Consider the following 27670-nt stretch of genomic DNA (forward strand, 5'->3'; position numbering starts at 1 on the left):
AAGCAATACATCATTGCTTGGCATATACACACATCATATCTCCGACATATATGTTTAAGAAAAAGAAGATGGGTTCATTAAATAAATTTGAGAAGAAAAGGTGGTGAATTTTCCAGCCTGATGTCCCAACTGCGTAACCACGAAGAAAGATTTTATAAATATTTCCATATTTGCGCTCCATTATGTACGTTTTGCGAAAGAATTTTAAATTCCAGTAAATTTATCGTTCATATTTCTGAGCAACATTGCCAGATTTGAAAAACATTTTTCAAACAAACGAAAAAGTTCAATTTTATTTTATTTACTTTGTGAGAAACAAAACCAAAGAATATCACGTATGTATTACGAGCACTTTTAAACTCACGTTTTTTATCATGAAAAAGGAAGAATTTATAATCTATAGCACTTTTGTAGATAAAATATGTTTTAGAACTCTAGCTTTAAATTGCAACTCTGCTTACGATATATCTTCTTATACCGCGCGGTGAACGCTGCATGCTGCGGTAGAGTTCTGTACCGCGGTGTACCGCACTTCCAATACCGCGTCTGTTTCAGTGCTCCCATATACCGCCATAGTATTTGATACCGCATATCGTACGGGATTATACCGCACCGTGCCGCACCGCGCCTGTTTGAGCAGGCCTTAATGGAAGTGAAAATAATGGGTCAGTGGTATGATGTACGAAAGGTATTACATGTTGATATGTATGTATGTGTGTATGTATATGTATGTACATAGCTATTGCAGTTGGGATGTCAGGTGACTATGCATAAATAGTAGTAGAATATCCAACATGATATATCTACCTACAAATAAAATACTTGCAGACATTTTGACCAAACCAACGTCGGGGAAAAAAAATTTAAAAAAATAAGAAACATATATTTAGGCAGAGTATTGGAAAACTGATTGGCAACTAGTGTTGTCAAATTTTTTTTCAAGCCATACGGCAATGCATAATTTGTCCCAAAAATACGGGATTACAAAAATTTTTCGGGACAAATGAGAAATAAATGATTTTCTTTAAAAGCCCAACTATGAACCATATATTAAAAAAGGTGATCCATTTCAACGAAGTAATGCTCAGATCAGTAATAAGCAGGGAACGGATTTTATGGAAATTTCCTTTTTTTCTGCTAAGGGGATAGAGTATAATCGATTAAGAATGTCCACGATTTAGCTTTCCCTGATTACATATTTACACATTTGATGTTTTGCCTTTTTTAAGATATTTGCCTTTTTTGCCCTTTCTACCTTTAATTGTAGCCCTTATTCCTGATAATATGAAAGTTTTAAAAGTTCCATATTTAAATTGGGCGCCAGTCATATCAACTCACGTCTTTCGAACGTTTAGTATATTCAAGGCTTGTCTTCGCAAAAATTGAATGAAATTGCTGCCATAAAACTTTAAAATGTATTTTGTAGTTCAATGTTCTACAATAAATACAAAAAAATAGTTAAAGATTCAAAGTACAAATTTTTCATATAAGCAATGAAACTAGTTCATAGTTTTTCTCTCTTTACTTGTAAAATAAACATTTCTAAAATAAATGTATTTTTTTATTATTTTTAGGTTTTTGTCTTTTTTTAGCGCCTTCTTTTGCCTTTTTTGCGATTTCTACTGCCTTTTCCTGTCTATCTTGCTATTTTATTTTGCCTTTTTTTATAGGTTTTTAGGTCCTAAAAATCCATTCCCTGGATATAAGCTTATGATAAATATGGTTTATTTCATGGCAACACTTTTTAATTTATACAAAAATATGTATGTATATGTAAACATATAATTGAGGAACCATAAAAACAAAGTAAGAGATACAGTTGCGGTCAAAATAATTGCAGAAAAATTCAAAATGATGCTGTTGGCTACTTATTTTTATTTATTTATTGTTAATAGGTTAGGTTAGGTTAAGTGGGCGGCTCTGAGAAGAGTTCACCCGGAAGCCACAAAGGCTCATTGCAATGCCCAGGGGGGTTTCCCCATGCCTATCCCTACATATCTTTGAACCATTTCAATTCTCTGGCGAATGCAAGCAGTCCTCCCAGTGGAGCTTTCCCTAAGGTATCCAGGTTCTCGAAGAAATGGTCCCCAAGAAACTTGAGGCGTTTCCTTCGGAGTGCAGGACATTCACAAAGGAAGTGCTGGGTGGATTCTACCTCCTCCTCATCTCTACAGCTTCTACAGCAATGGTTATGCGGTGCTCCTAACCTGGCGGCCATGTGTCCAATGGTCCAGTGTCCCGTTAGAATTCCTGTGAGAAGCTTAACGTTTGGCTGCTCTAAAGACCTTGGAAACCGCTCGCACCTTATCAAGGATAGTCCAGGAATATTATTTGGGGCTGAACCCCGTTACGAGGTGGAACGGGAACGATTGGGTACAAAAAGAATTTCATAAACAAAACTCATAAGAGCCCTTGGTGCACTATTGACACCTGCAAAATAACTAAGTGTTTCCTGCAAAGGTCTGACGGGGTGGTGGCAAAATTCCTTAACAGACAAAGATGGAGTGATCTACGAACCGTAATAGGGCTAATTATCGGGCACAATCCATTGGAACGACATATGGTCAAAATAGGCATCATCGTCTATTCACTGTGTACATCGTGTTCGGAGGATGGCGATAGTACGGAACATTTTCCCTGCCGCTATCCGGCCTTTGTCAGACTCAGACGGAACATTTTTGGGTCGGATATACTGAGAATGGAAGAGATACATTATTTTCCCTCACCAAACTGTTAAAATTCCTAAAGGGGTCTGGTAAGCTTGCAGAGGGGCAATGAACTCCCATCCCCAAATTTATATCCCTTTTCTTTTAAAACAGAGGTTCACAAACTTTTTTTCCGTAGACCCACTTTCAAAAATTTACTGGTTTCGGTGGCTGATACATTTTTAAATATTCCCAAACCTCGTAAAAAATTAAATGTGAAGATTAGATTTAACTATGTAAATCTGCATCGCTGGTGTATACAAAAACTAAACTCGGAGTGGCCAAAATAGAACTAAAATATTTTCTTTCTATTATGTTTTATTTCTATTTATTAAAACAATCTGATTACACACTTGCCAGTTTTAAAATATAGAGCTCGTGAATCCATCAAAATACTCTCTCGCTCTTAGGAGTTATATTTTTTAAGAGCAGTTTGAGCCCAAGCGTCATTTAGGTTATCTTCACCATGAACTCATCAAATGTTATGCTCACTCGTGACTTTGTACATGGTGTGCTTGTACAATAGTTTATTTGTGCTGGTGGCATCATTTTTGTTTTTATCGCACCGAGTTTTAAAGTGAGGCGAAAAATATTTACCACTCACATTTTTAAAACACAAAACTTAAAAAAACAACACGGCGAAGCTTTTTACGCCAAACTTTTAATTCAGAAACTGACACTATAGAAAAGAACGAGTCTAGAAAAATCGATGACAAACAACCAAGCAAGCAAGAAGCACAAAAAGTGTTCCAGTGTCTCATCCTCTTCAAGGAAGGATGAGCAAATGGACTTGTCATTTACGCCACAGTCAAGTGTTTGTGCCACGTGAAGCAGTCCAACAAGTTGTCTGCAGTATCCCTGCTCAGTGAGATCTGAAACCTAGAAAGACCTTCTGAGATTGAAGGCAACATGAGTTTTGCCCACCTGCATTCCCTTGATGTCTCCCAGTCATTGCTGAGCGCAGTATTCACCCAGTTTCTGATGGTTGCTTCCATGGCCGAAAGTGGGTGTGCTTAAACTGGTTGCGGACCGAGGAATACCTGGTCTGAGCCAATTCTGGCCAAATGGTCAGATGTCTCATTACCAGGTACTCCCGAATGACCTGCCACCCAGAGTAAAGCAAGCTCTTTATGTTTACCACCATAATTTAGTCGAGACTTGCATTGCCGAACTAGTTTGGAAGTAGTTAGAGGGCTAGCCAATGCGTTAAGTGCAACTTGGTTGTCACTGCAGACACGTAAACTCCTTCCCCTCCACCAGTGTTCCACCGTATAGTCCATAGCTTTGAGGATTGCAATCACCACAGCCTGGAAGACCGAAACATATTCCCCAACAGAAAAATGAAGCTTATACTCATTAACTTCGAAAAATACACCAGATCATGGCCCAAAGTCAGTTTTGGAGCCATCAGTGAAGGTTCGACAATGTATGAGTCCGGTCTCAGTGATGGAATTAAACCAGCATTCAGTCTCAGGGAACTCAACATTATAGAATCTCTTCAACAAAAGTACTGGTGGCGTACTATCCTATAGCATTGAAAAGACACAAGTGCTTAAATCTCTGCCGCCAGCAATTTTCGCCGCGCCCCCCTCAGTGTTATACCAACATCCGGTTCTTTTTAGTCTGCAGGTGGCCTTTAAGGCTTTCCCACGTATGAAAACACAAAGTGACGGTAAGTGCAGCAGTGCGTCAGTGCACTTGACCACTCAAAAAAATTAAAGTTAAATAAAGAGGTTATCAAGCAACCATTTTGGTCCTTTCGTACCGAAACCAGAAAAATTTTCGTAAACCCCCACTTACAACTCATGGACCCCCATTAAGGTGCCCATCGAAATTGTTTTTTTTTTTGGAAATTTAAAGACCCTACCCCCTAATTTTATTCGTTTTTATGAGAAATATTATTGGCTATCTTTATAGACTTTTTAGAAGTCATTTAGATGTCGCGACCTGTCGATTTAGGTCAGAAAATAAGATTTTGTAGATTTATCAGTTTTTGAATTACTATTTTTGATTCGATTTCAAAGATCGAATATGATCTGAGAAGAGAATATATAGGCCTTTAAAATAGTATAAATAGTTCTTATGATTTCATATAAAAGATCGCTAACTATATATTCTCTATTGTGTTTTTCCTTTTCATTTTTAGATCTTTATACCATAACAAACTATCAAATATTCCGGATGATTTTTCATACTTATCAAACCTACAAAGCTTACAACTTGATAGCAATCCTCTACGTTGCGATTGTTCAGTTCATTCGCTATGGTGGTATTACACCCAAGAAATTTCGATATTTAATAATACTCGGCAAAATCGTACTCAGGTCACGTTGTCTTGTAAGTCTTTGCACTCTGGAGTTAAAGAGCTTACGGAACTTCGAGTAGAGGACTTTAATTGCGGTAAGTCAGAATAAAATTCAAAGCTTTTCGTTAGGGCATTCAAAAATTTGGATTTGAATTGGATTGGAAACATTTTTCTCTTTCAGATCCTACTTCATAATAGTTAACGCAGATAAAAATTTTTTAGTCATCTATGAAATACAATGATTCTTACAGACGACGAAGCGAATTATAGATAAATTAGAATACAGGCTAAATTATGCGTTCATTTAATAATGACTTAAATTTACTGGGTCAACTTGTCAAATAAGGTTAAACTAACTATGTACACAAAGAAACAAGTAATTTTTAAGCAAAAAAAACAACTGACTTCAATTCTTATATGAAAACTTAGGAGTACCGTTAATTTTTTCATGATTCAATAATCGGATCTAAACCAAATTAGTGTGGGACCACCTGTGAGATGTCGGCCGTTGTGGCGTAGTTGTAAGCAGTACGCGCTTCCACTCCGCAGCACCTGGGTTAAAGCCCTGGTCAAAGCAACATCGCAAAAAAAATATAAAAAAGGTTTTTTCTTAGCAGCGGTCATGCCTCAGCAGCAATGGCAAACCTTCGGGTGTATTTCTGCCATGAAAAACAGGTTCCTATAAAAATACAATCGCCGTTCGGAGTCGGCGTAAAACTGTAGGTCCCTCCGATTTGTGTGACAACACAACACAAGTCGGAGGAGAAGCTCGGCCAAATACTAACATATGTATAAGCGCCAATCTATTTTTATTATTTTTCTATGAGACACTACCTTTCCGATGGAAAAAGAATTATCGAAATCGGTTTACGTGGTCAAAAGTTATGCGGTAACGTACATATAAAAATAATAATATTCCGACGAATTGATAACCTTATCATTTTCGGGGTTTCCATACAAACAATTTAAAAATTTATCAGCAGGAAAAGTATTTTATAAAGCATGTTCACATTATCGTAATTTGCCGCTCATTCGTAATTCATAAAAAAATCATGCTGAAAATGCGAAATTCGCGAAAATTCAACCAATTTCAAAAATTTGCTATCAAAAGTTAAAATTTTTTAATCCGATTTTTTAGAAAAGTTTTGGGCATGCATGTTTAAAGCCAATTTAATTCCAGTATAATATGTAAAAAAAATTAAATTTGACAATTGTTCTCAGAAACTGTGATTATATTTTTAAAGGTGTGTAAGGTAACTTTAGCAGCATAAGCATTTGTTTGACTGAGTGGCAGCATCGTACATTCAACATTCATTAAACAACATTCATCTTACTCGAAGAGAGTCGGAGTTTAGCCGTTGCCGTGTTAACATCGTTTCAATCGATTAATATACCTTTTTGCAATACTTCTATGTACAAACCTTTCTATTACTTATAATAATTTTAAATAAACCTAAATTAAACGTTTGTCATTATTAAACGAAACTCGGTACCTTTCAATTCAGAAGTGAGACGGTCCACGCGTACAAGACGTCGAAATTTGTGCTAATACGTTTACCAGTACATTTTTCTAAATAGAGTTGCGCGATTGAATAGTTGTGTCGGAATTGATACACGAGAAATGTGCTAAGCGTGTACCAGTGCATTTTCTAAGAAAAATCGGTTCGACAGCAAACAGAAAGAAAGGTTTCTAAACGTACAAACGCTAAGCGTAAAATTGGTGAAATTGGTACGAGAAACGCATGCATATGTGGTGAAATCCTGCTAAACGTATAACCTGCAGATTTCATAAAAGTAATTACAAACAAACATATAAACGCAATTAGAACGCAAAAGTGAACATTCAAGTGTATCATGTTGCATGCATGTATGTTCTAGCTCGTCAACGAAGCATCTAGATTCTAGAGCAAAAATTCAAATCAACGGCTATCGTGCGTGTGTGTGTATATTTGGCGAAGCGAAGTAGACAATTCGTGAAAATGGAAAGCATCAGATCGTTAACTGTCGTGCAGTTGAAGCGCTTGTTGCAAGAGAGGAATTGTCCAACAACAGGAACAAAATCAACGCTAATTACTCGGTTGAGCGAAGCGGTCGGCTCTGATGAAATGGAATTTGACGAAAATGAAAATGAACAAGCAACGTGCGGTGAAGTGAATGATAGTAGCGATCAATGTGAAAACGAACAACAAAAATCGTTACAACAACAAATGAATGAGCTACGTGGTATGCTACAAAATGTGTTGAGCTATGTGCAAAACAACCCTCAAAGCCGAGTTGTGCAAAACGAAAATGCGAGTAGTGTAGAAAATAGAAATTTGAATAGCCTCTCCCCTTATACAAATTCAAATGTATCAACATCGCGAAATAATTATTCGGTACGCGAAATAGCTGAGACTATACCAGATTTCGATCCGACAAATGATACTTCTTTGTCAGCAGAACAATTCATTGAGAGAGTGAACAGTGTTATTCGTGCGTATGAATGGGACGAAAAATGCCTTTTGCTTGCAGTATACAGTCGCATGAAGGGAGTAGCGCGTTTGTGGCTCGACGCGACAGAAAAGCTACATTCCAATTGGAATGATTTCGCGAAAGATTTAAAATTCGAATTCGGTGATTCCCCTGATGAAGCGGACATAAATTTTCAAATGCAAAGTGCTGTGCGTAAACAAAACGAAAAAGTAGCTGATTACTGCATTCGTGTTTGTGCGCTTGGGCGACGTTATAAGTTGAGTGAAACAGCAATGGTTAAATACGCGAGAGAAGGACTGTAAACAAAAGTGACAATTCTAATAAGAAAACTGAAACAAAAATTACTAAGACTGTGAAGTGCTACAATTGTGATGAATTGGGGCATATAGCCATAAATTGTCAAAAGCCTCAGCGTAAACAGAGATGTGACAAATGCAACAAAGTTCATGCTAAAGGTGATTCACAATGTAGGCCTGTTGCGAAAGTACGAAATGCGTTTTGTGTAAATGATGAACATTTTAAAGTCAACGCGTTAATAAATGGACAGATAATTAAAGCGTTCATTGACACAGGTGCACAGTGTAGCATGATGCGAAAATCTTTGTGTGACAATATTGGTGGTAAATGCGAAGAGTGTGCTATACAAATCACTGGACTATGTGGTGGTGTTCGACATGCAAAAGAGTTAGTGCGAACAAATTTAGTAGTCGATGGCGTTAATATACCGGTTACTTTGTATGTGGTTGATGACGAATTGTTGCCTAATGATATCTTATTAGGGCAAGATAATTTTGTGTACAATAATTTGCGGTTAACTATTAAAAGCGGAAATATAAAAATAGAACACGAACAAGAAATTGAGAATAAGGAAATAAAGCGTTACATTAGTGAAAATGAAATAATGTGCGAAATAAATGACGACTCTTTAAAATCAGACCTAATGAAAATTATCAACGACAATTGTAATGTGTTCGCAAATAATCTAAATGAACTTGGAAAGACAGATTTGGTAAAAATGAAAATTGAATTAAAATCAAACGAAATTGTATCTCAGTCTCCGTATCGTGTGCCAGTACCAAAAAAACAAATTGTCGCGGTAATGGTAAATACTTTATTACGAAACGATATAATACAACGAAAGAAATATTTCCACTTCCAAACATCGAAGAGTGTCTTCAGGAAGCGGCGCGGTATAAATATTTCACAACGCTCGATTTGAATAGTGGATACTATCAAATTGAAATTGAACCAGAAAGCCGTAAGTACACTGCTTTTGTTACTACCTACGGTTTATACGATTTAAAAGAATGCCTTTTGGGCTTAAGAACGCGCCAATAGTATTCCAACGACTAATGTCCAAAATTCAAGAGCGTGCGACGAAAGACAATATGACTCACTACATGGACGACATACTCATCTGTAGTAATACGTACGAAGAAATGTTTCAAAAACTTAAGACAGTCTTGAACATTTTAAAAGAAACTAATTTGACATTGAATATTTCGAAATGCGAGTTTTTAAAAACAACAATCAATTTTCTTGGGCATCGAATATCCCCGAATGGATTGACTCCAGGCTTAGCAAAAACGACAGCAATACAAAATTATGAACGACCAACGAATGTTACTGAAATCCGAAGATTTTTAGGATTAAGTGGGTATTTTCGTAAATTTATACCAGGGTACGCTATTATATCCGAACCTCTTCGAAAACTGTTGCGTAAAGACGAGATATTTATTTGAAGTTCTGAACAAGATAAAGCTTTCAGCGAGCTTAAGCAAAAACTGACGTCTGAACCTCTACTGGTTGCGTATAGAGTAGATGCGAATCACGAAATTCATACTGATGCTAGTTCAGCTGGGTTAGCAGGAGTGCTATTGCAGAGCGAGTGTGATGAGTTAAAGCCAGTTGCGTATTATAGTAGATCGACGAGCGACACTGAGAGAAACTTCCACAGCTACGAACTTGAGACTTTAGCTGTAGTCGAAACGTTAGAGCGATTTAGATACTATATCGATGGTAAAACAGTGAAGGTTGTAACTGACTGTAGTGCGGTTAAAACTGCTATGGGTAAGCGAGAACTTATTCCAAGAATTGCTCGATGGTGGTTAAGAGTGCAAGACTTGTACATCGCCAGGGTAGACGTATGGAACACGTCGATGCATTAAGCAGGTGTCCGAAAGAAAGTGCTATAGAAACTGATGTAGCAACATTACGAGTAGACAAAGTGGCGATAACGCATGACGACTGGTTGTTTAGTATGCAGATGCAAGACGAAAATTTAAAGCAAATCATCAAGAAAGTCAAGAACAAAGACAAGCAGGCTACGAAAGAATTTTGTGTTGAGCAGGGTAGATTGTTCAAAATCGAAAACGCCAACAAATTATGGGTAGTTCCAAAAACGCTAAGACACAAAATGGTTGAAGAATGTCATGATAAAAATGGTCACCTAGGTTTCGAAAAGACCATTAGCAAAATGAAGACTTACATATGGTTCCCGCGAATGCGAAATTTTGTTAACTCATATCTGAAGGCATGTGTTGAATGTGCTTATAACAAAAGTCGAGGTGGCAAGACATAAGGACAGTATCATTTCAACAACATCGATCCAATACCTTTCAAAACGTTACATATGGACCATTTGGGCCCATTTATCGAAAGTACTAAAAGAAACGAGCATATATTGATTTTAGTAGACGCCTTTACGAAGTATACAATCATCAAAGCGGTAAAGAGTACAGCGACGAAACATGTGTTAGCGACTTTACGTGAAGTTACCAGTTACTTTGGTGTACCTGAACGTATCATCACTGACAGAGGTACAGCCTTTACATCGAAAGAGTTTAAAAACTATTGCGCTAACAACGACATCAAACATGTACTAAATGCGGTACGTACTCCACGAGCGAATGGTCACGCTGAGCGAGCTAATCGTGCACTTTTGTCAATGTTACTTCCAACATCAACTGCGGACAAGAGATGGGACGATAATTTAGCTAACATCCAATGGTTAATGAACACAATGAAAAACAAAAATACCGAGAGGAGTCCACACGAACTATTATTTAGTTTCTCACCGAGAGATATACTCCAGAATAAAGTTTTGTTGACGTTACACGAAAACCATTCAACAAGTGAAGAAGACATGTAGAAACTACGTATAGAAGCAGCTGAAAAAGTAAACCAGCAAAGACAACAAGCTAAGCAGCGATACGACGAACATCATGTAAAACCTACAGAATTTAAAATTGATGACTTGGTGCTAGTCGAGAATGAACCCTCTAGCACTGGTATGTCGAGAAAGTTGGAACCTCGTTTCAAAGGTCCCTTCATAATTAAGCAAGTCCTTGGTAAAGACCGTTATCTAGTTGAAGACTTGCCAAATGCCGAATGAACATCACGTCACTATACTTCAGTCTAGTGGTGGTCTAAGTTATGGTGTCAACTCCCCCCGAATTTCGAAAACGACGACAATGATTCTGACGATGAAAACAACGAGTACAGCGAGGTCGCTATACATTGCCAGGATAGCCGACTGTAAGGTAACTTTAGCAGCATAAGCATTTGTTGGACTGAGTGGCAGCATCGTACATTCAACATTCATTAAACAACATTCATCTTACTCGAAGAGAGTCGGAGTTTAGCCGTCGCCGTGTTAACATCGTTTCAATCGATTAATATACCTTTTTGCAATACTTCTATGCACAAACCTTTCTATTACTTATAATAATTTTAAATAAACCTAAATTAAACGTTTGTCATTACTAAACGAAACTCGGTACCTTTCAGATGTATAATACAGTTGTGGTGTTTAGTACAAAATGCATAAGTTATAAATAAGTAGGTAATTTTTAGCAACTAACACTTATGTGGAAAACACCAGCAAAAATTCACTAAAAAAAAAACTTAGAGCGAGATACGGTAGCGTTAATTTGCAGCTTCATTTCAGTAGAATCGCTTATACAGAAATAAGCTCATTAGCAATATTTTTAATTTTTTTTTAATCTGATTACATTTCACTATATCAGCTTATATGCACGTAAGGTAATTGTATGAAAGAATTTAATTTTATTAAAAAAACTAATTTTAACATAAGATGTTCGAAAAACAAAATATTTCTTTTAAAGGTGGGCATGACAAAAAACTCATATCAATTTAAGTTATTTAGTTAAATGATGATTACAAGATCAGAATATATAAATATAGATATGTGCATATAAGTTATTTTAACTAATGCAATATTTTTTAAATATAGTTTAGCTAAAAAGTAAACTCTAATAACTTCACTGCAATATATAATTTTTCAAAACGGACTTCACACATTTATGCGCCTTATGTCAATACGGTATCTCATTTCTCACTTAAGTCGACTTAAGCTACTCTTCCATATGACCACAGATATGTACCTATATCTTGGTCATAAAAACATCTTGTTTTCAATTTTCTGGTACTTCCTTTGTTCTGGAAGCTTGGAACTTCTTATTTTCTGACTGCGTAAGCCAAAAGTTAATAGTTTTTGACGTATTAAAAATTTTTATATTTTTACTTTCTAAAGTTTACAAAAGGTAATCAAAATATAACGGTCTAAACTGTATTTTCATGAGGTGATTTTCGAAGCAATTAAACATCGCTCCACCAAAATCGCCTGTGAAAATGATGTCTAAGTTTTCTACGCGACAAAGAAATCGCTTGTCCCAAGTTGGCGTTGGTTAACTTTTGATTGAATATGAACAAATCACAAAATTTTTCTGTTTTATCAAAATACAAACACACCAAAAACTTCACTGTACTCGTTCAACTTTTATGGATTGTGGAAATTCTGTTGGTAAGCAAGCTCACAAGCAATGCCAAGGCGAATTAATATAAGGTGATAGCAGGAGTACAAAAACAAAAATTTACATGTATTTTGTTTTTGCTTTGGCGGCATAAACTGTCAAAATCTGTAAGAGTGTGTGTAGAAATTCAAAGAAAATTTTTCAGTTTGATATCAGAAGCCGTGCGGCGAAACACATACACAAAATCAGCTGAGCTAGTAACACCACCTTATATAAATTCGCCTTGAGCAATGCTAAGAAAATCACGTCATGTAAATGCAGCTTATCCTTTATGTACGCAATAAAAATTTTAAAATGCTTAGCCGCACCTTCAGCTGATCAACTAACACAATATTCACTTTTTCAATTTTTTTTTGTCTTTTAAATTCATATTAAAGAGAAAATCGGCTCTTCAACTTTTACGAAAGCAATATTGTGGCAAATTAGGTGAATAATTTTATTTCAGTAAAATTTTGGTAGTTTTTTGTGGTGGAAGTGAAAAATGACCCAAAACTTGGTAGATCTACCACAATTGTGGTAAAGTGGCAACACTGATCAGGGGCGATTGAACTATTTATTATATTGTTTCATTAGGCTAGTGCTCTTCATGATATACTGTGGTTACTGTGTGCGGAATGTTACATTTTTTTTAGTGGTAGATAAGCCTTAAAAATGGTGACAGATTCCAGAAAACTGGGTATGCGTCTTTTATTAGACTAAAAAATACAATAGCTTAAAATAGTTACATACATATATTACTAATGTAATAAGAAGAGAGAGGCCGAAATATGTGATTGCGAAGAGCTTGAAATGCTGGCCGACAGGAAGAATGCCCGAAAATTTTACCAGAGAGTTAGGCGACTTACGGAAGGTTCCAATACCAGGGCATACTCCTGCAAAGAACAACAATGGCGACCTAGTTACCGATATTCAGAACGCACTTAAATTATGGAGGAAACGCTTTTCCACCCTACTGCATGGTAGCAGCACGGAGAGTTGTGGAGAAGAAGAACCCGAGTCCCCAGTCGATGATGACTGAGTCGATGTTCCTCCGCATGACTATGACGAGGTACGAATAGCAATAATGCGGCTCAAAAACAACAAAGCCCGCCAGACCCGCTAGAAAAGGATCGACACTCACCACCTATTTGTTGACTTTAAAGCCGCCTTCGACAGTGCTAAAAGGAGTTGCCTATACTCCGCTATGTCTACATTTGGCATCCCCGCCAAACTGATACGGCTGTTAAAATGACGTTGAGCAATACCACCAGCTCCGTCTGAATTGTAATAGACCTCTCCGAGCCGTTCGCCACCAAACGGAGTTTCAGACAGGGCGACTCCTTTTCATGTGACTTCTTTAATCTGATGTAGGAGAAGATAACCGCTTAGGAACAATTTACTTAAAGAGCGTACAATTTCTTGCTGACGCCGATGACACCGACATATCGGTAACAAAAAGTCTGTTTCGCCTTTTCCCCAAGTTGGATAAGGAAGCAAAGCGAAATGGTCTGGTGGTAAACGAGGACAAGACGAAGTATCTTCTGTCATCAAATAAACAGTCAGCACATTAGCGCCTTGGCACCCACGTCGCTGTAGACAGTTAAAATTTCCAGAAAGTAGAGAATTTCATTTACTTGGGAACCAGCACTAACACCGATAATAATGTCAGCATCGGAATCCAACGCAGAATCACTCTTGACAACAAGTGTTACTTTGGACTGAGTAGGCAATTCAGGAATAAATACCTCTCTCGACGTACGAAAACCACACTCTATAAGTCACTCATCACGCCCTTGCTGGTATATGGCGCAGAAGCATGGACAATGACAACATCCTATGAGGCGGCTCTTGCAGTATTCGAGAGAAAGATTTTGCGGAAAATTTGCGGGTCTTTACGCGTTGGCTACGGCGAGTACCGCAGACGATGGAACGATGATCTGTATGAGCTTGAACGCAGGCCCTGCGAAATGGTAGCGGGCACTGCTAACCACTTCATCATAGCGGCTCAATAAATATACCTTATCATAAATTTTCCCATTTTGTGCACTACCGCCTAAAGCTATTGGCTTCCTAGCCGAATTACAAAAATTCACTGATCCTAGCACTTAGCAATGAATCTTAAGGCCCCGTCAAGTGAATGAAAGCACTGGATCTACAATTTTTGGCATAAAACGGATCATACCTTGTTACTTTGTTGTAAATATTTCTGGTCTCATAAACTTGTTAGTCTTCTTTAGTATTACGTACTATTTTCACGAAATACATTTATATACTCGAATTTCAAAAATTCCATATTCCCCAAAATTGCACAATTTCAGCGGTTGCTTATAGCAACTCGTTTACTCGTTTGGGCTTCGCGATTGACTGTCGTCAAAGATAGGTAGCAGCAAAAATATGAAAAGTCCACCGAATTTGGCAGCGTCAAACCAAATAATAGACATTTTGGCCATTTGACAAAATAAGGATTGATTTAATGACCAGTTCAGCAAAGTGAAATGGACACAATGTCAACGATATATGATATTTGTCATTGTGGCCACTTCGTGGGGCCCTTGAAGTGGCCATAAGATCAATTGACCTTATGTCATCCCACCGAAAATTAGGAAAGGCAAAATGGTAAATTTTAAGCTTACGGAAATTTAGCCAAAAAAATGTGATAGATCTACCACAAAAGTGGTATAGTCTGCACACTGGTTGTTAGTCCAACAGTTCGTATTGATCTGTACAGACACGCAGTCGGAAAGAACGCGAAAGGATCAGATTGCCTCATAAACTAAACACATACGCAGTACAGTTCACCAGCTTAATATTAAAGATGCAATGTAGGATTTACTGCTTATTTAATTAAAATCTCAAGTAAAGTTTTCTTAATAATAAAAAGTGAGTCGGAGGTTTCAAAATAGTCGTACTAAAATCCTGGCACATGCAAAATTTGTTCTACATTTACTTAACGTAATAGGCTTATATGTCTGAAAGGGACTACTAACCAGCGTTGCCGTTTTGCTTAAATTTAAGCAAAATTGCTAAAGTTTGGCCTGCCTCTTAAAATGTTAAACTCTTCTTCGTTTTGCTAAATATTTTTATTAAAATAGCCAAAAAGGATAATTTTCGTCAAAAATTCATAGTCAGAAGAGTTACTATTTCAATAAATTTTTCAAATTTATTTTAGGAAGATTGTCATCCAGATCCCACATAAAGTTCCAGCAAATGTTGCTCTACGCAATTCCCGATCTGCGGTCGTCGCATTTTCAAACCTCCGAGTGTACTTCTGCCATGAAATCGCTTCTCATAAAAACCATTTGCCATTCGGCGGCGACCTAGAACTTTAGGTCCCTTAATTTGCGTGACAAGATCAACACGCATATTTTGGATAAAATGATGCCTAACTCGTTTTTTGCATGCATTCAAAAAAGTAGCGAAAGAGCAGATCATTATTATAGGAGTATGTGTTGAAAGCCTGAAAGAATTGTAATAGTTTTCAAATTTAGCAACTGTTAGGCCCGAGTTCAGATGGCCTACTTAAGTAGAGATTGTTGACTAATTTCAACTATTTCTTTTCAGATAATACATTTAGTCTGCACTTAAATGGCCAATTTTGCTATTTAAATAAGAGATATGCAATTCTGTGTTTATACCAAACAACCAAGATTGATTGGTTGGTTGTTAAATCAATCCCACCAAATCCTACCTAAAACAATCAGATGTTCAGCAGAAAATGTAAACAAACATGCAAATGCAACAACAATTTCAAGGAATAAGCATATTTGTTTGACATATTTAACAAAGTTGATCTGAAACCCAACGAAAGCTAAATGGCATTTAAAAACAATCCACAAATAAACCTAAGTTCCGTTTAAATATTAATTTGAAAAACTAAATCCTCGCTATTATAATTTCCATTCATACGGCCATCAGGTTGAGAATAGAAATCGCTACATCTTTTAGGCGCATCAATATTATATAGTTACATCCCGAGCTAATATAAGGGAGGTAACAAACAGTAACTCAGGAATTTTTCGTTTTAATTAGACCCGATAAATAAGTTTGTTAAACTTTTTGAAAGACTTTGTTAAACTTTATTTTTCGGGCGCGGCAACACTGCTACTAACCATATCGTTCAAGCGCTTAATCGTGTACAAAATATTCCTCTACGGCGTTGGCATACTTATGAGCTTCAAGCGGCATTTGTGCAGTGGGAGATTTAAGATCGAATCCAAAGACAATTTTTAATGCAAATATTTAATAAGAATTGTTTTTGTACCCACTGAAGTCTCTCAAATGCGTTTGATAGCTACGTTTCCATACAACAGACCCGTATTCTGAAATCGGCCTGACTGAATAAGGAGGTGAAGAGGGCTTTGGTGACGTAAGGATCTCTGAATTCTTTAGCCCAACATTTAATGAAAGCTGTAGCTAAACCAGCGGACTGTGAATTAAAATAGAATGATTTGATTTTTTTACAAAACGAAAATTTATTTTGGGTTCGTTTAAGTTTTACTCAAATATTACTGCATGTACGTGTCACGCACTTCAGTTTTGGTGATCGTAGCGAACGGACGTGTTGCGTAAGGTTTCAGTGGTGATTATCGGCGGTCTTCTTTTGTGCGGTTATTTGTTTACCAGTTGGTGCGCGGTGCCGTTGGTTTGCAAGTGATAAACAAGTTGTTTATCAGTTGGCGTCGGTTAACGGTGACTTGTTCACCCGCGTCGCGTTATCCCCACTTCTTATTGTATTGCTGGTACCCGTCTATCTGCTCTTAATGAGATAACTGACTTAGGTGTAGTTTTTGACTCGAAATTTTTATTTAATAGTTATCTAAATTACACCATTGCTAAGTCGTATTCAGTGCTTGCTTTTATTCGTCGATTTAGTTCAGATTTCACAGATCCTTATACCCTTAAGCTACTGTTCACGTCGCTGGTACGCTCTAAGTTGGAATACGCTTCTTTTATCTGGAGACCCTATCATGGATGCCATATTAATAGACTCGAGCGGGTTCAAAAAACGTTTTTACGCTTTGCTCTGCGGTCGCTGAATTTCGCGGACCCTAGTTCCTCATATAAAGCCAGATGTGCGCTAATTGACCTGAAATCTCTTCAAAGCAGAAGAACTATTATTTCGCTCACTTTTGTCTTCGATATTATTAAGGGTGTGATTGATTCACCATATCTCCTCGAGCGCATTTGTTTCCATATCCCTAACCGGACTCTCCGAAATAGTGATATTTTTTATACAGGATGTGTCCGAACTCTTTAGGCTTCTAATACTCCAATTTTTCGAGCTCTGACTGAGTTCAATATTCTCTCAAATTCTCTAGCCATTGATTTTTCTCTATCTAAGTCTGATTTCAAATCAATGTTAAATGCAATGAGTTTTAATATATAACTCCTTCTATTTCTAAGTAGTCTGTAAGTAACTTTGTTAATCTAGATTACTACTGAATGAATAAATAAATAAATAAATAAAAAGTGGCGTCGGTGTACGATACCTTGATTACCATTGTGTATCAAGAGTGCAGTCGAGGGCGATTGGAGTCTTGATAGTAGACAGTGACTACGGTATATTGTTTACAAGTACCAAAAGGCGATCACGTGGTGATTGTGAAAAAGTAAAAAAAAAGTGGAGTGACTTGTGGACCACTTGGAGTATAGGCTGTCCCACCTATCACTGGTAATCACTTTGGGCCCAGTTGGTAACTAACGGGTGATTTTTTTGAGGTTAGGATTTTCATGCATTAGTATTTGACAGATCACGTGGGATTTCAGACATGGTGTCAAAGAGAAAGATGCTCAGTATGCTTTGACATTTCATCATGAATAGACTTACTAACGAGCAACGCTTGCAAATCATTGAATTTTATTACCTAGAAAAGTTGGCAGAAAATCCGCTTTTTTATCGACAAATTTTGTTCAGCGATGAGGCTCATTTCTGGTTGAATGGCTTCGTAAATAAGCAAAATTGCCGCATTTGGAGTGAAGAGCAACCAGAAGCCGTTCAAGAACTGCCCATGCATCCCGAAAAATGCACTGTTTGGTGTGGTTTGTACGCTGGTGGAATCATTGGACCGTATTTTTTCAAAGATGCTGTTGGACGCAACGTTACGGTGAATGGCGATCGCTATCGTTCGATGCTAACAAACTTTTTGTTGCCAAAAATGGAAGAACTGAACTTGGTTGACATGTGGTTTCAACAAGATGGCGCTACATGCCACACAGCTCGCGATTCTATGGCCATTTTGAGGGAAAACTTCGGAGAACAATTCATCTCAAGAAATGGACCGGTAAGTTGGCCACCAAGATCATGCGATTTGACGCCTTTAGACTATTTTTTGTGGGGCTACGTCAAGTCTAAAGTCTACAGAAATAAGCCAGCAACTATTCCAGCTTTGGAAGACAACATTTCCGAAGAAATTCGGGCTATTCCGGCCGAAATGCTCGAAAAAGTTGCCCAAAATTGGACTTTCCGAATGGACCACCTAAGACGCAGCCGCGGTCAACATTTAAATGAAATTATCTTCAAAAAAGTAAATGTCATGGACCAATCTAACGTTTCAAATAAAGAACCGATGAGATTTTGCAAATTTTATGCGTTTTTTTTAAAAAAAAAGGTATCAAGCTCTTAAAAAATCACCCGTTAGTTGGAAACCAGTTTGGGTCTTGTCGGAAAATACTTACCTTCGGGCCAGTTGGTGCGCAGTTGGTATTTTTTAGCTTCTGTGGCCGATTTAAGCCGTTTTAAGTCCTATCAAGGTGTTTTTACGGGGTTTGGACGCTGTGAGGGCCGTATTTTCCGGTTTTTCGGTTTTGGCTGAACATTTGGCGTGTGTTTTTGTGCAATTGTGGGCGCATCGCTGCGACTGTGCTTGAATTTCAGCTGCTGTTTTTTGCTTAGAGCTCGAGTCCGGTGTAAGTTTTTCCACACCGGTTGACCCATTCTCGTGACGGGGAACAGTGTTCTGACTGGCGAGGCGTTCGTGGTGACCGTAGTCAAGTCACTGTACTTGTGTGGGCTGCACCAACGCGCTATCTTTGGGCCGGCTCTGGGTAGCTGCTATCGACGGCCGTTCTTGTGCTTCGTGCGTGTCCGCTTGCTTGCATAGGCTCATACGCTTGGAGGTAGTTCGAGAAGGAGCGAAAAGGAGATTTCGGAGTAAGTAATGGAGCGAAAACAGGGTGTAAAACCCCTGGGTGGACGGTATGGGACGACGTCATCCACTGCTGGGGATGACTCCACGTCTGGTGGGGAGGCAGAAGGAGGAGGCGTGAAGTCTCCGCCTAGGAAAGGGAGGAGGGTTGATAGCCCGGGGAAAAAGGCGGATAAGGTCAGTCACAAAACGACTGATGCGAAGAAGGTAGCGAGTGGAAGCGCTTCCGAGAGGGAGCGTCTCAAAATGTTGGGAGCAACGCTGGAGCGTACCTCTGGCGTTGAGGACGCAGGAGTCAATGATGTAGCTTTGCTGGGGTTGGGTTGTGGATCCCTCATCACTAGGATGAAGAGAATCACAGGTGATTTCACGAAGGAAGTATTTGGGTTGGAGGGCATATCCATGGCGACTGCGAGGAAGTTGGTGGATATATCTTCGGGATATGAGGAGCTGTTGATGGCAGCCATAGCAGAGAATACTAGGCTACGTGGCCAGGTACAGGGGTTGAGTGCCAGGAAGGGCGATGCTCCCCCGAAGGAGCCCCCTGCTCCTATGGTTGGGTCGGTGTCGATGCCGGCACCCTCGGCGCCAGTACCTTTGACGCCTTCGCCTTTGGGTTTAAAAATTTTCAAAGAGGTGGCAACTCTTCAAATTTTTATGACTAAATGATCCTGTTATACTGAACAATAAAAAACAGGGACCGCAAATAACGATTATGCTTTGAAATTTCAACTCAAAAAATCACGCGGAAAGAGAAATCCTACGTACATAAGGAGTAAACCAATATATTTCTTAATACTCGGAGTACCTTCAGCGGCACTGATTTATATTTTTTAATTTTTACCTTTAAAAATCAAGTTTAATCATTATATATTGATTTTTATTTTTTACTCAGAAAATAATCGTTATGTTTTGAGTTTTATTTTTTGCTCGGAAAATAATCGTTACGCTTTAAGTTTTATTTTTTGCTCGGAAAATAATGGTTATGTTTTAAGTTTTATTTTTTGCTCGGAATATAATCATTACGTTTTAAGTTTTATTTTTTGCTCGGAAAATAATGATTACGTTTTAAAATAAATAGAAAATAATCGTTATTTCCTGCGTTTTATTTTTTGCTCAGAAAATAAAACTTAATTTTTGCGTATGCGTACGCGCATGCGTGAATAGACAGGGGGCGGCTGCATTGAACCTTTAACGCCACTGTGGAGTGGGTAATGAAAATACAGATACCAAGGCAGAAACAAAGAGAACCACATTTCTAAAGAAAAAGTGCAAAAAGGCGCATACGCATACGCAAAAATTAAGTTTTATTTTCTGAGCAAAAAATAAAACTCAAGAAATAACCATTATTTTCCGAGCAAAAAATAAAACTTAAAACGTAACGATTATTTTCGTGCAAAAAATAAAACTTAAAACGTAACCATTATTTTCCGAGCAAAAAATAAAACTTAAAACGTAACCATTATTTTCCGAGCAAAAAATAAAACTTAAAACGTGACCATTATTTTCCGAGCAAAAAATAAAACTCAGTTAATAACGATTAAATGGTGATTTTTATAATAAAACTTATAACCGTTACGGTCCCTGATAAAAAAAATATTCGAATCGGTGCAGCCGTTCTCGAGTTTTGATGACCGTGACATATGATCACAACATTTTTATATATTTTACGATAAACGTATAACTTGTTATTACGGTACATGTTAAAAATCTAGATAGCAAAAAGGTAATAGCTTCGGACGTTTTTTTGCCGAGCATTCAGCCGAATTTGAAAATTTTGCCGATTAATCGTCAAACCGAAGCCGAACGTTCGCCGGACTCTATTTATACCCGAGCGCACTTATGCACAAGGGTAAATTAACTTTGTTAACATAACGGTTGTTTGTAACAGCCAAAACGAATCGAGATAGATATAGACAAATTTTACTTATAATATTATAAATTTGAAAGTTTGCAAGTTTGGGTGTTTGGGAAATCATCACTCGGAAACGACTAAACGGGTTTGCATGAAATTTTATACGCAGATAGCTTATGGGCCAGATTGGTTAATAGGCTATTTTTTTAAGAGTTGCCACCTGTTAAAAAAGTTTAATTTTATTAACATGCGGGAACGACTGAACGGATTTGCATGAAAATTTGCACACAAATAGCTTATGACCTAGGTTGGAAAGTAGGCTACTTTTTTTAATGTTTTAGTTTAATTAATACGCGGAAATGAGTTAACTAATTTGCATGGAAGTTTTCACGCAGATATCCTATGAGCTAGGTTGGAAAATAGCCTACTTTTTTAAGAGTTGCCACCTGCTAAAAAGTTTTATTAAATTAATACGCGGAAAAGTCTGAACGGATTTGCATAAAGTTTTGCAATCGGATAGCTTGTGACCTACAGTGGAAAATAGGCAAATTGTTTGGAAGAGTTGCCACCTTTTAAAAAAGTTTAATTAAATTAATACGCGGAAACAACTGAACAGATTTGCATGAAATTTCACGCAGAGATATCTTATGACCTATTATGAAAAATAGGCTAGTATTTTAAAAGTTGCCACCTATTAGGAATGTTTAATTAAATTAATACGCGGAAATGACTGAACTGATTTACAGGAAAGTTTGCACACAGATAGCTTATGACTTATATTGGAAAATAGATATACATATGTATGTGAAATCGATGTTGGCATTAATCGATTGATTTTTTAATCAGTTAGTTAATTCGATTAAATTTAATACGATTATAGTTAATCATGATTAATTTTAATCTGACTAAACAGTTAATCGTAACCGCGATTAAAAAAATCAATTTTTAACCATTAACTCTTAATTTGATCAAGTAGGTTTGGTGATTAATGAATTTCTGCTGGAATTTTCCTGTGCACACGAAGCAAGTTAATCCGGTATGGCTAGGTCGGGTTTCCTCATCAATCTAAGTAATATGATGTGCATTTTCAGATCTATACCAACAAACGTTTTACAAACTAGGTTTGTAAAAGTTCCCAGTTTATGTATTGCAAATAACAATAATTATAATTTTTTTTATTATGTGCTTTTTGTAAGCGTAAAACACAAACTAATTACTATAACTGGTGTTTGGTTTCAAATTCGCACAAACTAGACAACTTAATCCGATTTTATTTTTAATTGGATTAACGATTAATGATTAAAATAAATTAATAGTAATGTTGTTGTTGTTGTAGTAGCGGCTACTAAGCCCCGTTCGGGACGGTTCATCTATCATCGTTGTCGTCTATTTCAGCTAGTGGGAGGCCCAGGAAGTGTGCTACTTCCAGAGGGGCTGTCCATAGGGACAGGGGCGTTAGCTGAGTGGGATTCTCAGGGCATGTGAAGAGGTGCCGGGAGTCATGTGGCGACTCTCCACATGCCGGGCATCTGTTGGGCACATCCTCGTTGATTCTACTCAGGTAGCTGTTGAGCCTGCTGCAATAGCCAGAGCGAAGTTGGGCTATTGTTGTGCGGGTCTCCCGAGGCAGACAAAGTTCTGTCCCGTCCACGTCCGGTGGTTGTGTGCCTAGAACGGCATTCACAGGGCGGGAGTCTACATAACTTGAGACTGAATCCCTGTGAATGCCTTTGAGGACCTGTCGGTAGGTTGTCGGGTCCCGAGGTTGTTTAATATACCTCTGGACTTCGTCCGTCAGTTCGTAAAGATGCCTCCTGACGTGCCGTGGCGAGGGCTCTTCCACAAGCAGTTGCCCGCTGGGATGGCCACGTCTGTAGCTCCCAACGAAGAACTGCTTGCAGAGCATTAAGTTATGCTCCTTTACCGGGAGCATCTGGGCCACGTCGTGAAGGTGATGTAGAGGCGTCATCAGGCAGCTTCATCCACTGCGTCCTGCTAGTCCCCGGCGACCATACGGACGCTGCGTAGTTCAGAACCGGCCGGCCAATTGCCTTGTATGTTGCCAACAACGTTTCTTTATCTTTGCCCCAAGTGCTGCCGGCCAGCGACTTCAGGACATTGTTGCGGCTCTGTACTTTGTTGACAATTGCGGTTGTATGCGCCAAGAAGGAGAGCAGACTATCGAAGGTAACTCCGAGGTTTTCGGGTTATTCACCGTCGGTATTGTTACGTCATCGACGTGAATACCCAGTGGCAGTCTGACCTCCTTCGTCCAGGTGGTGAAAAGGGTTGCCGAGGATTTCGCAGGGGATAGGGCTAGGCTCCTTGCAGTGAAGAAGCGAGAAAGTTCGGAGAGGTAACCGTTTACTTTTGAGCTCAAGTCATCAATTCCATTCCCAGACGCCATGATCGAACAATCGTCAGCATATGAGACTATATTAACACCCTCTGGTGGCTGAGGAAGCTTTGATATGTAATAATTAAACAGAACCGGGAACAGGACACCACCCTGTGGTACCCCCAGTTTAATTTTACGTGGCTTGCTGGTTTTGTCTCTGAAGATTACTGACGAGTGTCGACCACTCAGGCAATTCGCCCACCACCGTTTGAGTCCCTGTGGGAGTGAGGAGGCCTCTATATCTTCTAGTAGCGTTGAATGACTGATAGTGTCGAACGCCTTGGACGGGTCCAACGCTACTAGAATAGTTCTCTTACAGGGGCGGTTTCGGTTTAGTCCACGAGTTATCTGAGTGTTTATGGCGTTAAGTGCTGTTGTTGTACTATGCACTTTACGGAACCCATGTTGATGCTTCGCTGGGGTCAGGTGGTTCGTGCAGTACGGGAGCAGCAGGGCTTCGAGTGTCTTCGCTACCGGGGAAAGGATAGTTACCGGGCGATAAGACTCTCCTTTGTTGGATGGTTTCCCCGGTTTGAGCAGTGGGACCACTCTCCCCATTTTCCAGATGTCTGGAATGACGAGAGTGGTCATAGACAGGTTGAGAACCTCCGTTAGGTGCGCTTCTCCCGCAGGACCAAAATTTTTCAGCATCACCATGCATATTCCGTCGGGTCCAATGGCTTTGGAGGCTTTCGCCTTCCCGATGGCTACCCTTACCTCACCGCTGGTGAAAACAAGAGGCGCACTAGGTTTTGGCGTTTTGTGCAGCCTTCTGGTCACTCGACATTTGGCTTTATCCACCGGAGGATGCAGAATGAACTGCCGGCTAAAATAGCTCGCGCATCTCTCCGGGTCCGACGAAGCGTGGTCACCAAAGTCTATCTCGACTCTGTTGTCGCGCTTCGTCGGGTTGGACAACGACCTCACGGTTGACCAAAGCTTGCTCACACCAGAAGCGAAGTTACAGGTCTTCAGATGCTCTTCCCATTTCTTCCGCTTATGTACGTTCACAAGTTGCCGAATCTCCGAATTGAGATCCCTAATACGGAGATTTCCGGGATCGACCTGACGAAGGTTGTCGCGCTCATCAGCTAGAACAGCCGCTTCGGCAGGAAAATTCGGACGTGGATCCTTAATACATCCTGCTGGGATGAAGCGAGCTGCAGCAGCGTTGACAACCCTGCGGAACTTACGTGCACCTACATAAACGTCGGTTGGTATGGGTAGTGCAGTGAAGGCGCCTTCAGTAACATCCGTGAAGCCTTTCCGAGTCAGCTTTGGAAAAGTTGACATAAGTCCGGTGATCCACGGAAGCAAAGTCGGCAGGTTTATCAATCGAGATGACTATGGGCAGATGGTCTGATGCTAGAGTCAGCATAGGTCGCGATGATACGCTGTTTATCAGACCAGCGCTGACAATTGTTAGATCTGGCGAGCTGCAGCAGCTGCCCATAATCCTGGTGGGTGCGTCGTCGTTCATTGTGCAGAATGTCGAATCGTCTATCTGCTCAGCCAGATGTATTCCCCTACGATCATTTGAGAGGCTTGAGTGCCAGAGATCGTGGTGCGCATTAAAGTCACCAACTACCATACGGTTTTCACCTCTGAGTAGCGCACCTATTTCAAGGTGATATCCTGCCGGGCAGCTGGTGACAGGGGGTATGTATACGTTAAATATTTCGAGCTCAACATCGTCTGACCGGATAGCAATACCCTGACATTCTAGGATGGTATCCCTGCGGTCGACGTCTGCTTCAATGAGACGATACTCCACGGTGTGGTGCGTGGTAAACGCTAAACCTCCACCATTATCTCGATCGCGATCTCGACGGTGCGCGTTGTATCCGGCGCAATTCAACAGGGTTGAATTGCCGTGCAACTTCGTCTCTTGGACCGCAGCTATTAATATTCCATGCCTTCCCATAAAGACAGTTATCTCCTCTATCTTGCTCTGGAGTCCGTTACAGTAAAATTGTAGCACCTTTGTGTGCCTTAGGAGACCGATTGTGATGTGTGGTATTAAAGAGTTGCTGTACGTGCTGCAAAAGGGGGTGCTGCCTTGTGGTGGTGGTTGGCGGCGTCGCGGGGGAGGGATGCGACGGGGCAGCACAGCAGGGGCCTACATAGTCGCTCGTCCAATCTCGTGTGTTGCGAAGTCCTGAGCACGCCATAAAGTGGCACCAGCCGAGGCAAGAGTTGCACTTGACTGATGTCACGTTACGGTATATTCTTGACTGACAGACAGAGCAGATTGTCGGAGGGACTAGGAGTTGCCGGCGGCGGTGTGTGGGTGCTATTGTGTTTGTTTGTGTGTCTATTGCTGTGTTGTGTTGGGGTGTGGGTGTGTTGATTGTGTGCTGCCCAGGCGGGTGGTGGTTTGCCGTGGAGGCGGTCCGGTTCGCACAGCATGGGGCCACGAACGACGTGGTCCATTGCCGGTGCGTACGCAGGCCCGAGCAGTTACGAAGGTGACTCCACCCGTCACAGTCATTGCACCTGACCGAAGTGGAGTTTGTATGCAGTCGTCTCTGGCATACGCAGCAGGTGTAGATTTCTGGCCCTGGGTTTGACTCTATGCCAGCCCTGAGCAGAAGGGTGCGGAGAAGGTGTAGCCCTAGGATCGAGCAACGTTTGATGGATTTCGCCGACCTAAACGGGGTTAGATCGCCGAAACAAAACAGCCCTTGGTCGGGTAAAACCCGAGTCATTCCGGTACGTAGAACCGGCTGTCGTGGGAATAGTAATCGCAGCCAGCGATTAACGATTAAAAAAATTTAATCATTAATCGTACAGTTGATTACGACTAATGAATTTTAATCGTCAAACGCGATTAACATTTTAATTGTTAATCGGATTTTTAGTATGTATTGCAGGCAACATGCCTCCTTTTTTAATAACTCACATTTTTTCCATGAGCAATTGATACATTTTGTATACACAATTCAATACAAAGTTCCAGTATTCTTCCACAAACACTTCCAGGTATATGTGGCAAGAAAAAGTCAATTTGTACAGGAAGTGCCACGCCCCTTTTTCTTATAACCCTTCTTCCATGAATTTAGAATTCAGTTTACATTCGCTTAGTACCAAGTCCCAGTACTCTACCATGAACACCTCTAGAGATATGCAGTATAAAACAGTAAATTTGTACGGGAGGAACCATGTCGCCTTTTCGAATAAAGCAAATTTTTCTCCATAAGTATGGAATTAATTTTGTATACACATCTCGGTGCCAAGTTCCAGTCCTCGGCAATAAACTCCTCCAGAGATATGTAGCACAGAAAAATCAATTTGCATGGGAGTTGCCACGCTACCTTTTCCAATAACTTTAATTTTTCTCCATGAGTAGGGTATTAGTTTCACATACATACATACATATGTATTTCCATACCAAGCTTGAGTACTTTAACCCAAACATTTGAAGTGATATGCAATCTGAAACTTTCAGTCAGTATGGGAGGTGCTACGCCCCTTTTTCAAAAACGTCCATTTTTCTCCGTGAATATGAATATGATTTCCCACAGTGTTGGCAAAACGGTAATCTGATTAACGATTAAAAATTAATGATTAATATGTTAATCGCTTTTGACGGTTAAAATTAATTAGTTGTAATCAACTGTACGATTAATGACTAAATTTTTTTAATCCTTAATCGCTGGCTGCGATTACTATTAATTAACTTTAATCATCAATCGTTGATCCAATTAAAAATAAAATCTGATTAAGTTGTCTAGTTTGTCCGAATTTGAAACCAAATACCAGTTATAGTAATTATTTTGCGTTTTACGCTTATAAAAAGCACATAATAATAAAAAGCATGTACAAAAAATTATAATTATTGTTAATAGTAATAGATTAACTGGGAACTTTTATAAACCTAGTTTGTAAAACGTTTGTTGGTACAGATCTGAAAATGCACACCAAATTGCTCAGATTGATGAGGAAATCCGACTTAGCCATACCGGATTAACTTGCT

At 39.3% G+C, this 27670-nt stretch overlaps 1 protein-coding gene across 1 annotated transcript in view; it reads left to right on the forward strand.

Annotated features, from left to right (window-relative positions):
* LOC118749783 (peroxidasin-like) overlaps positions 1–27670 on the forward strand; it is a 95228-nt gene that overhangs the window by 12848 nt on the left and 54710 nt on the right. Inside the window, exon 3 of the mRNA XM_036484561.1 lies at positions 4852–5105. Coding sequence (XP_036340454.1) covers positions 4852–5105 — 254 coding nt within the window. The remainder of the gene's footprint in view (positions 1–4851; positions 5106–27670) is intronic.

The sequence above is a fragment of the Rhagoletis pomonella genome, unplaced genomic scaffold, assembly GCF_013731165.1.
Source record: "Rhagoletis pomonella isolate Grant_MI unplaced genomic scaffold, Rhpom_1.0 Rhpom_scaffold_00048, whole genome shotgun sequence".
In the NCBI taxonomy this organism is placed as follows: Eukaryota; Metazoa; Arthropoda; class Insecta; order Diptera; family Tephritidae; genus Rhagoletis; species Rhagoletis pomonella.